Consider the following 12168-nt stretch of genomic DNA (forward strand, 5'->3'; position numbering starts at 1 on the left):
AAACAACAGGAATCTCAACATGAGTCAATCATTTTTCATTAAAGACTAAGTCCCCTTTCAGTTTGAGCAACTAATGGAATTTTTATCCTATGTCTCCTTTTTGTCTAATGTTATTTCTCCTAAGAAATTTTGGGGGAATCACAATTCAGTCGCCTGAGTCATCGTAAGAGCAAAATTTGAGCAATGCAGTTTTCTACTGGGTTCATACTGGCTGCATGAACAGCGTGGCAGTGCACTTCAGGTGCGTTCTAGAAGAGGTATGTAATGTGCTGTACTTTACTGATCCTACAAGGGAAATTTGTCCTTTTGCTTCTCAACTATCTAGTCTGGGAGCAGCAGAGCATCGCCAGCAAAGCAGCATCGACTGGGGCACTGGGGGGTTTTAGTACCTTGCCCGAGATCTTGAACAGGTATACACAGTCAGTCATGACATTTGAATCTGCAACCTTCTGGTTGAAGGCTCACTACTCCTAGAATACTAGCACTGAACATGTGGCATGCAGCAAGTGCCACATATAGGGAAATAAATGATAGAAACCAATGAAAATATAACAGAAAAACAAGTATCTTTATATATACACATTTCCTGGTAGGTCTACCCAGCTTGGAACCACAATCACAAGTCACAAAGCTAAGGGTAAATAAATGAACTACGCTTTTTTTACTAATTATCCTTTAATTAACATTTTATTTAGCAAAGTTAGTCCATGGAACTTGCTGGCTGCAGTGCTGCGCAGTGCAAATGCTGTATGTCTAAATGGCCAATGTATGTAAGCTGTAGCAGCGGTGCTGCCGCATCGCTCATGTCATGGAAAGGAAGTGACTCAGGCTTCAGGCTCATGTGCAACTGCTGCAGTGTCCAATTCTATTAGCAGTGCTTCCTATGGTGATTATACAAGCTGGGTTTGCAGAACTGAACCCCTCTGTCAGCAGCTCCTCAAATGAGCTGAATTCACACATAGCGTACAGTCATGTGCAAAAGTTTGGGCATCCCTGATCAAATGACATGTGTTGTTGATTCTCTAAATGAAAGTATATCAACACATCCTCTATAGAGAACATTTCTGTGCAATTTAACACACAATTATTGTTTATTTGCTGAATTTAACATCTTAGAATGAAAAATTAAATATGAAATGTGGTTTGTGAAAAAGTGGTGGCATGGTTTAGATTTTATTATGTATTGTCCTCTAACTTTTGAGCATAAATTTTGCACTAAAATTTGAAAACAAAAGCTATATTTAAATTTGTTCCCTTGAGGATGTATAGCTTGTTTTTACTTTGTTAGTTTATAAAAGTAACAAAACATATAAATCACAAGTGTCTAACTTTCGCACTCCATGACTCCTTTGAGAAGCTCCTACTGCTGACAGAAGTGTTCAGTTCTGCAAACACAGCTTGTATAATCGCCGTAGAAAGCACTGCTAACAGAATGGGATACACTGCATTTGCACATGGGCAAACTGTATGTCATACATTGATTTTTTATGTGTTGAAGGCACTCTATCCCGTCTGCTCACTTTAAGGAACATAAAAAATGGCTGCATAATCCTACAAGACCGCAAAAATGCAATACTGCTCTTAAAATGAAGAAGTGGTTTGGGGTCAGGACAGTTAAGACAACCGCCAAATTTACACCCAAGTGAGATCTTTAGAGGCTACTTTGGAAAATGTGTGGAGAAGAAGAATCCAACCACTATGGGTGGCTTGTGGATAGCGGAAAAAACACAAGGAGGCACAAACGTGGTGGATTATTTACGAAATTCTTTAAGGCCAGAGTAGGATCTACACAATACTGACAAATAGTGATCAAACAGTCTTTTTGACGGCCAGTTTACTTATAAAAAATAGAGCTATTAAAACAGGTTCTTTTGCAGTGATGTGATGACACAGAAGAGACGCTTCTAATTCCTTCCACCCATCCATTTTCTAAGCCGCTTCTCCCTCAGTTGCTGGAGCCTATCCCAGCAGTCAATGGGCGGAAGGCAGGATACACCCTGGACAGGTCACCAGTCCATCGCAGGGCAGACAGACAGTCACTCACACACTCACACCCAGGGGCAATTCAGCATGCCCAACTGGCCTAACTGCATGTCTTTGGACTGTGGGAGGAAACCGGAGAACCCAGAGGAAACCCACGCAGACACGGGAAGAACATGCAAACTCCACACAGAGAGGACCCTGGTCGCCCGGCTGGGGAATCGAACCCAGGACCTCCTCGCTGTGAGGCGACAGTGCTACCCACCATGCCACCGTGCCGCCCGTGCCATGCTTCTAATTCCCTACAGAATTTTTTCAAAGAACTGTTTCTGTAAAGCAGATGTGAAGAAGAAGCTAAGCTACATAATTTAAAGGTTCTATACCAATGAAGAGTTTTCCTTGAATCAATCTTTCTCTATGTGCAAGTCGAGAAACATTTAGGAACAAATATTTTTAAGAGTACAGTGAAATTCAAAAGAAAGGACAGAAGAATATCATCACTGATTAAACGTTAAATACCGGTGTTCCTGCGAAAGGGGCGTGGTCACAGTTCTCCTGCCAGGAGCGGTTGAGGCTGAGAAGGAAATCCTGGAAGAAGGGATGTGTCTTGTTGAAGACAGAGAAGCCGACAATGTTCACCCGTTGGTCAGCTACATCGTCCAGTCGCAGCAGAGAGAATTCCTGTCGGGGGAGAGAGAAGAAAGTTGGAAACGATCAAACATGGGCTAAACTTCTGGATTTCAGTAACCGGACATGGACAGATCCCTCAGTGAGGCTAAAGATGTGGCTCCAACCGGTCTTCCATATTTTGATATTTTCCCTGCCTTAACACCCAATTCTAAATAGCTAGTTAATAATGAATGAATTAATAACTGAATGTTGTTACAGACATCCTGAGTATGTTGCCTGCACAATTACTATTCATTTACTGAATTTAACTAACTGAAAAATAGAACATAAAATGTGGCCAGTGCAAAAGTTGCGGGCTAATATGTTAAACTTGGCAAAATAAACACAAATTGTGCAGTGAAATTTGCAGAAAAATGCCACATTTAAAATCCCCCTGGTTCTTCAAAATTTCTGCATCATTCTGTCATTAAGATGTCAACAAAGTCATTACGAGTTGCTGTTCTAGAGAAACTAACAGAGTCAGAATGAATCACAGTGGTGGTGATGGGAACCAGACACCTGACGAGTTCATTGTATCACAGTTTTATCACAATAGCCCAGGGTCACCAAATTGTCCTGCTTTTCCAAAAACAATAATACTGACTTAAAATATCTGTCAAATCCAAACATCTGCCTGACACTGAAATTTTTAAAAGGAATTATCTGTCATACCGGCAGATAGTCAAGTGTGATTCATAGGTCCAGAGAAGATATTTAAGTTGAGTGACACTTGATAGTCCCACAATGGTGAAATTTCACCTCGGCACCTCCGCATTAACCCATCCATGAAGTGAAACACCACATACACACTAGTGAGCACACACACACTAGGGGGCAGTGAGCACACTTGCCCAGAGCGGTGGGCAGCCCAATCCGCAGCACCCCAGGGAGCAGTTGGGGTTTAGGGGTCTTGCTCAAGGACACCTCAGTCATGTGCTGTCAGCTCTGGGGATTGAACCGGCGACCTTCCGGTCACAAGGCTGGATCCCTAACCTCCAGCCCATGACTGCCCCATTATATCATGCACCTCTATAAGTCAGCTCTATTTTTCGGAATGCAGTACGAATTATTTGATAACAACTAATATGTAAGTTGAGTTTTATCTAAATGTGGGCTCATGTAAAGTTTTCTTATGTTTGAACAGGTTTACAGGCCCTTCCTGAGTTGATATGGCCGTGTTAGAGCTGGGAAAACACTACAACTTGCAGGGCCAGGGGCACACCAGGACCAGGAACGGAAACCACAGGTCTAAATAACTTTACAGTCCCCAAATGACAAATCATTTCAGATGCCATCACACCCACCACTCTGTCATCTCTACCTTTAGTAATTCATAGCTCCAGATGGTTGAGTTGCCATAAAAAATAAGCAATGCCAAAAGGCACAGTGGTGCGAGTCCTGTGGGAAAGTCTATTGAGATGATGAGAAAGTGATGTCTGCTGTGTTGTCGGCTCGCATCCTCAACACAGGCAATATCTCAGCAGAAGGTTAATAGAGATGTCCCTGCAGAGTCTGGAGGCTGACATTGTTACAGCCCACCACTCTGACACCATCACTGACTCTAGAGACGCTGATGACAAGTTATAAAGCCAGGACCACGCGGCAAATACATCACGCAGAGAAGTACAGAGAGCAGGGTACGAGACAGGAGGAGAGAGAGTATTCCAACATTTCTGTTTCTCTTTGATTACTAATTATCTTTCAATTTACAAGAGAATCTTAATTTTAAATTAAATTAAATATACGGGGATAATATTGTAATTATAATTCCTATAGCTATATGTAAAAAAATGCTTTCATCTCTTACTTTCCAGTGGAAATGACCATTAAGTACAAGTTATTTGTTTTTCAGCACCAGGATAAAGGAAGTAGGGAAAGCATACAGTATTTAATATTGTGGCCTCTGCCACTTGCTCTGTGTTGCAGAAGGGACTCCAAAGATGTGGTATGTAAAGCTGTGTTACGCTTCCTCCACAGAAAATGACATTAAATGTTATGCTTTAATGTTGTTAATCCTGTTCTTCAGGTTGAAGTGTGTGTATGTGTTGCTTGTGTTTGGGCTTGGGTTTAGTTAATGAGGGCTGGCTGACCACCACGAAGAGGTGGCCTTCCTATTGTTCAGGCTGGTTCATGGTTGCTGTTTCTGCCTTGTTCTAAATAAGAGAGCAAACAGAAATGATGGCCTCTCTCAACTCTTCTTTTGCAATATGAAATTACACAAATGACTCCAACACTACATATAATATAAAAAATGTCAGGGTTCATTTATCCATTCCTTGGTTTTGTGCACCTTTTCTGCCACTTTTACTCCATCCTCCCATCGTAAAACCCAGCTCCCCTTCAAACAGACAATAACATTCACACAAGCAACTACCCAAACACACCTTAGCTGCCTTAGCATTTCTTTCTCATGTGCACCTTAAACAGCTAAAGGAGATTTTTCGGACGAGAACTGATATTAGATTAGAAAAAGCTTTCGTCTTTGAGAGAGAGAGAGAGAGAGAGAGGAGAAAATCAAGCTCCACTCTTGCTTTAGAGCTTAAAAATACACAGGTAGTTCTGTCCTTCCTTCCACTGTGAGAAGACTCATCTCTGGGACAACGCAACTGTACTAGTGATGGGTGTGATCACCCATTACTGACAAAAAGAAACAGAAAGAAGAAATCGCGACCAACTTTGAAGGCTGAACTTTGGAGGTTAAAAACTGAAAGCAAGTCTCCTGAAAAGAATGGAAGCTGTAATAAAGGCAAAACATGAGCACAAGAAATACTGAAGAACGTGACACTATATTCAAGTGTTGAACTCTCTGTGTAATTTTCTGCTAAATATGTTTTCCACTTTTTTGCCTGACATGGAAAAATGTAGAACGTGTACTAAATGGCCAATCTGACTGGGAATTAAATGAATTAAGTGTGGTCTCTGACTTTTGCGTAGTACTGTATAATTATATAATATAAGAATCTAACATATGTATCCAAGGAAAAAAATAGAGAGAGAGAACATGAGAGACAGCACAGCAGAGAGATAGGGACAGAGAGAGCGAGAGAATGAAACAAAGTGGAAAAAGAGATAGATGAATAGATAGAAAGAGAAGGGGGTGGGCAGTATAGGGACTGCTGCAGTTGTGTGAATTTCCACAGAGACCAAGCGAGACACACAGAGGCAAATCCCTTGTCTTAGATGCAGTAGTATGGAGCAAGGCTGGAGAAGCCTAGATCAAAGCAGGAACACTGAGGCCCTCTCATTACCAATACAAAGCCAGGACACGGCCAAAGCCAGCGCGCACACACAGACACCGTACAGGATGAAAGACTGCACTGAGAGAGGAGAGGAATGAGAGAAGGAGAGAGTGGGAGGGAGGTGTCGTGGGAGCGGAGAAGAGGAATGTACTGCAGGCCATTCAGGAGACGAGCTTGTTTCAGTATTCAGTAGAGATAAAAATAGATAGATAGATAGATAGATAGATAGATAGATAGATAGATAGATAGATAGATAGATAGATAGATAGATAGATAGATAGAAAGATAGATAGATAGATAGATAGATAGATAGATAGATAGATAGATAGATAGAGAAACAGAGAGAGAGAGACAGAGAGATAGAGACAGAGAGATAGAGAGATAGAGACAGAGAGACAGAGAGAGGTGCAGAGCCTCAGCTGAATTCCTCTCTCTCCTCCTGCTCACACTACAGAGATTCCTCTTGGATTTGTCTGGAGATGACACAGCCTTCCAGTGTCACTCAGGGACAGCCATCTCCACGTCTGATTTAAACAGAGGCCCGTCTGCCACTCCTGATGACAAGCAATTTAGACTCAGAATGTTAGAGCAGCCGGCTGAACCTACTATGTAATCTCCTGATGCGTTCTCGGTAAATGCGCCGACTGCTTTGTCAGAGCTGTTTTTCTCGATGTTGGGACTGTTTCTTGGAATCCTGCTAGAGTATTATTTCTTAGTTTCAGCCTCAAATGCTCCCACAGACAATCTGTTACTTACTGTACGCTAAAATCACTAGTACTGTGTGTTTCTGTGCACGGGTTTTTAGCAGTCTGACGGGAAAAGTTTTATGACTAACTAGCAGCAAGCAGTTCCCTGTTCCTCTCACCGTGACCACAATGAGCCTTTGAGAGCAATAATATAGGTGCCTGATTGAACAAAGCAGTAATTGTCTGCCCTACACATCATAAAATATTATTCTGACTCACCTTATTTTGGTTGTTGTTCAAATAAACCCTGTCCTGTCAACATAGGCTATTCTTTGGCCACTTTGAGCAGCAAAAACCACCAGACGTTCTGATGCCTGTCTGAAGTTTGCCTTGTGAGATGAAGTTGCTTATCTGAAATCAGCCAGGTAAACATCTGGATATCAATGACACGCTTATTAGTCCAACTAATTAGCTAATTAACAGGCTCTTCCTGAGATGCAGATGTGTTAAGGCCTGATCACACTTCTACTGTAGTCACCTGCAGAACTTTCCTTCATGTTCAGCCATGCTAAACTCAAACACCAGTTTGCATCATTGAAGAGCACAGCTGCTTTGTCAATGGCCCTTCATACAACAGCACTGAACTTCTTAAATGGAGGACACCCTAGCATTTTAGCAGTGTCTTGGCATTGAATTTCACAGAATTCATCAGACTATCTGTGGTTCTAGGCCACAAACCCAGCTGCCCACATGCTGTAAACTGCTACAGTAAAATATGAATGTAGCCTTTTCATTCACAACGTCTAAATGGCTTTTGAAGCAGCACTTTTAGCACCTTCACGAGACTTCACTGGACAGTGCTCACAAGAGACCAATGAATAAACCAACAAACAGCAAACTAGCAGATGCAACAGCGCTGTGGAAAGCTACAGTTCCCCTCAAAAAACTCCCCTGTAACAAGAATCCGTGAGCTGAACAAGAATGAGATAAAGAGGGCTACAGTGACTAGAGAAGTGTGAGTATTGACTATATATGATAGACACTGACCGACCACTTCATTAAGACCACCTCCTCCACCTCTTACGCTCATTGTTCATTTTATCAGCTCCACTTACCATATAGATGCACTTTGTAGTTCCATAACCACAGATTGGAGTCCATTTGTTTCTCTGCCTACTTTTTCAGTCCCCTTTCCCTCTATTCTTCAATGGCCAGGACCCCCCACAGGAGCACCACAGAGCAGGTATTCTTTGGTGGGTGGATCAATCTCAGTATTGCAGTGACATTAACGTGGTGGTGGTGTGTTAGTGTGTGCTGTGCTGGTTTGAGTGGATTGGACACAGCAGTGCTGCTGGAGTTTTTAACATCTCAGTGTCACTGCTGGACTGAGAACAAGTCACCAACCTAAAATATCCAGCCTTCAGAATCCTGGGGCAGCGACCTGAGACCACCAATGAAGGTTTAGAGGATGACCAACACAAACTGTGTAGCAACAGATGAGCTACCGTCTCTGACTTTACTTCTACAAGATGGATTAAAAAGGTAGGTGTGTCTCTGGGATTCTCGTGTACGATAGTGCTAAACTAACAGTGCTGAATTGCTAACCAATGCGCCAAAATTTGTTGGCAATCTTACTTTACTATCTTCCTTGGAGACGACCATGGAAACTGCAGATGGCTAATGCTTGCAGGCTTAGCAGAGGAAAACCACTCCAAGTAGAATTCAGAGTTTGATGAAGTTGAAGCCAAAATGCCAAAAGATAAAAGTGGAAAAAAGGGAAAAAATGTAAAACATAATTACAGTCATTAAATGCCTGTAAGTCCATTTTGAAAGATGCAAAAGCTGCAATCTCAATGTTTCTAATTATACATCTCATTAACATGTAATTATCCACCTATATAAATAGGTAAATGTTCTAACGTACAGCGCCTTTATGAGATGTATCGAACAGAATGGTGAACGACTGCAGCATATAAAATCCAGAGTGGCAAGTGGATGGCAGCTGTGTGTGTATGTGAAGCATTCAGGATAGTGTGTGAGTTAAGCAGGGGTCCCAGTACACACCTTATTGATTAGCATATGGGAGACAGAGCGGTCAACACTTCTCAAGCAGGCACTGTGCGCAGCGCTCTGACAGGTCTGTAGGGAGTGGTCCTGTAATTACTCCCGCAGTACAACTTAATACATTACCACCAGAGGAGCCGGGCCAAGCGAGCCAGTCATTAAGCACAACCCTCGTGGGTACAGTCAAAGATACGGAACCAAAGGTCATTTGAATACCAGAACACAACATGCTGTACCAATCAAAGGTTTGGACACATCTTGTATTCATAATACATTAATAAGTGTTATATGACAAGCATTATGAAAGTGAAAGTGACCCTTATTAGTCCCACAAAGGGGAACTTTCATCTCCGCATTTAACCCATCCCTGAAGTGAAACAGCACATAAACACTAGTGAGCACACACACACTGGGGGGAGTGAGCACACTTTCTTGGAGCGGTGGGCAGCCCAATCCGCAGCACCCGGGGAGCAGTTGGGGGTTAGGTGTCTTGCTCAAGGACACCTCGGTCATGTGCTGTCGGCTCTGGGGATCAAACCGTCAACCTTCCAGTCACGAGGCTGGTTCCCTAACCTCCAGCCCACGACTGTCCAAAAGTCTTAATATACCTTATGATGTCTGGCATGAGCTTGTATCATTTCTGTAATGACGTCATAATAGAATTCATTTATTTTTAGATAACTAGAAACTGTAATGCTGAGCCAGCTGGCTCCCGGTGCTAGACTGTTTGCAGTTAGGAACCAAAGCTAAATTGCTAGCAGCACAGGCAGCTGCTTTATGTTCGCCCGTGGATAAAGAGAGTAAACAGCTGCATTATTTAGGAACATAGCAACAGCCTTAAAGTAGCTTTGCTAATTCTAGCCTTAAACAAATCCTGCACTGACAGACGGAGCAGAGTTATATATCCACATCTGACGCTCCGTGTGTTAGACAGACCTCAAGATGGCATTAACTGCAGACTGACGTTCCCAAACGACACCTTTTACACATAAATATCTAACTTCACTAAGCATGTAAAGAGCACTTATAATGCTCTATAAGATATTACGTGACATTTCCTTAACATTTTAAAGAAATTAAAAAACTCACTTCACTTAAAGCCTGTAATAGTAACTTAATAATAATAAGATTTACAAAATGTTACATGTAGTTATATTTATTAGTGTCTACAAGCTTCTTATGAACAGATATTATAATGCATTATAAAACCTGACTTTATGAAGGCACATTTTATTTGCTTTATAAAGTGGCATGCATTTAAATATACCTTTTTTTGGTTAAACCCACCATCACCCCCCCCCCCCCCCCCCCCCCCCCCCCCCCCCCCCCCTTTGGAGGACAAATTTTTCTTTATTACTGGTACAGCAAATTTCTTTTAGTGTATGCTGCCATCGTGTAGAGGGAGGACAACAAACTGCAAACATACAAGCAAACAAAAATTACAAGGGGGAATAAAGGAGGAAAAAAAATGATAGAAATTGGGATAAAAAAGAAACACGCAGAACATGTAAAACAAAAAAATAGAAAAAATGGAAAAGAGAGAAAAAAAAATATTACATTTGTACCTTCAGAGAATGAATTGAGCGTTAGCTGTTTATAATACCTGCCATATAAATTTATTTGTGTGTGTGTGTGTGTGTGTGTGTGTGTGAGTGTGTGAGACCACGTACATTTGGGTAGGAGCACCATAGGTAGGTCTAAAAGCCATTGGAAGTTAAGGTGTTAAAGTGTTGACCATGTTTTTTCGTATTCGTGAGATTTGTTTCGGAGAGACGCTGAGATTTGTTCTATCGCTATGTGTTCTATCAGAAAGTTTTTCCATTGATTGTTGATCTTTTTTCTTGTTTTCCAGTTTGTCAAGATAGTCTTTTTAGCGATCGTTAGCGCCACCAAAAGTGTTCTGTTTTCTTCCTTGTTTAGATGCACTGATGATGTGTCACCTACCAGACAGAGTGATGGGGAGATGGGCTGTTTTAACAATAGAGTTAGTTGATTTATAACAAGTTGCCAGATGTTATTGACTGGTGTGCAATACCACAAAGCATGTATGTAACTGTCAGGAGTGTTTAGTGAACAGTGTCTACAGATTTCAGAGTCTATTATTCCCATTTTTCTAGAGCCTTTGCCCAGTGTAGTGTACTCTGTGAATGACCTTATATTGTATGAGGTGGAGGTTAGTATTGTTAGTCATGCTAAATGTGTTTTCCAGAATGTTTGTCCAGAGGTTGGTAGAGGGAGTTACCAAGAGATCTTCTTCCCACTTTTATTTTGGTACATAAATTGTTTCGTCTAACTCAGATCGGAATTTATACATTTTAGATATTTTTTTGAGGAGGAGATGTTTAGGAATTCTGAGATTAGTGGATTAGGTTCTAGTATAGCCTTCCGCCCGAAGACTGCTGGGATAGGCTCCAGCATCCCCCCGCGACCCTGACGGAGAAGCGGCTTAGAAAGTGGATGGATGGATGGTTCTAGTATATATATATATATATTTATATATATATTTTTTTTTTAGTTTAATATGGATCTAAGTTGATGATATTCCAGAAACTGGTTACTCTCAATGCCGTAAACCTGGGTTAGATGTGAAATGGTCACAAAGCTTTTATTCTGTAGAATGTGATGTAAGTGTGTAATACCTTTGACTTTCCATTTGTGTAAAGTTGTTGTGTTTTTGGTGGCAGGAAAGTCGGGGTTATCCATTTTATTATGTGTTGTAATTGATTTGCTAGGAAATATTGTTGGAAATTGGGGGCTTTGAGGCCTCCCTGGGTTCTGTGCTTCTCTAATGTATCTAATTGGTCCTAGGTGGTTTATTTTTCCAGTAAAATTTGGAGATAATGGAGTCTAAGGTTTTGAACCAGGTAGAGTGAGGCTGAATTGGAATCATTGAGAAAAATTGTTTACTTTTGGTAATACGATCATTTTGATTGTAGATATTCTGCCAATAAGGGATAGTGGAAAGTTCATCCAGCATTTGAGGTCATTGTTTATAGTTGAGAGTAATGGGTTAAAATGAGTTTAGGCAACTCTGGCAGCTGGGAAGAAATTTTGATGCCCAGATATGTGACGTATTGGGTGCTCAAGGGGATAGAAAGAGACTGTGCTGCTGTATCTGATAAGTTCATATTGATGATTGTAGTATGCTACATGTAGTCCAGTTAATAGAGTAATTGGAGATTTTGGAGTATTTTTCAATAATTTGTATGGTTTGAGGAATTGATGTGTAGGGAATCTGCAAAAACAGTAGTATGTCACCTGCATATAAACTGATTTTGTGTTCTGCCGTTTGTGCTTGGATACCTTTTATGTTTGTGCTTTGTCGTATAGCTGCTGCCAACAGTTCTATAAAAATTGAGAATAGGAGGGGTGAGAGAGGGCATCCTTGCCTAGTACCTCTGTGCAGTGTGAAATTTGCTGATATTAGTCCATCAGTATTAACTGTGGCCTTGGGTGCAGTGTAAAGAATTTTTATCCAGTTAATAAATAATTCTCTGAACCCTATTTTCTGCAAAGTTGTGTACAAGAAT

The 12168-nt window shown here is 41.3% G+C and overlaps 1 protein-coding gene across 2 annotated transcripts in view; it reads right to left on the reverse strand.

Moving 5' to 3' along the window:
- The window catches only part of grik4 (glutamate receptor, ionotropic, kainate 4), a 598764-nt gene that overhangs the window by 83571 nt on the left and 503025 nt on the right, over nt 1-12168 (reverse strand). For both annotated transcript variants that reach the window (XM_037546764.1, XM_037546765.1), the window contains one exon: nt 2500-2661. In XM_037546764.1, the coding sequence (XP_037402661.1) occupies nt 2500-2661 (162 nt within the window). The remainder of the gene's footprint in view (nt 1-2499; nt 2662-12168) is intronic.

The sequence above is a fragment of the Pygocentrus nattereri genome, chromosome 17 (genome assembly GCF_015220715.1).
Source record: "Pygocentrus nattereri isolate fPygNat1 chromosome 17, fPygNat1.pri, whole genome shotgun sequence".
NCBI lineage: Eukaryota > Metazoa > Chordata > Actinopteri > Characiformes > Serrasalmidae > Pygocentrus > Pygocentrus nattereri.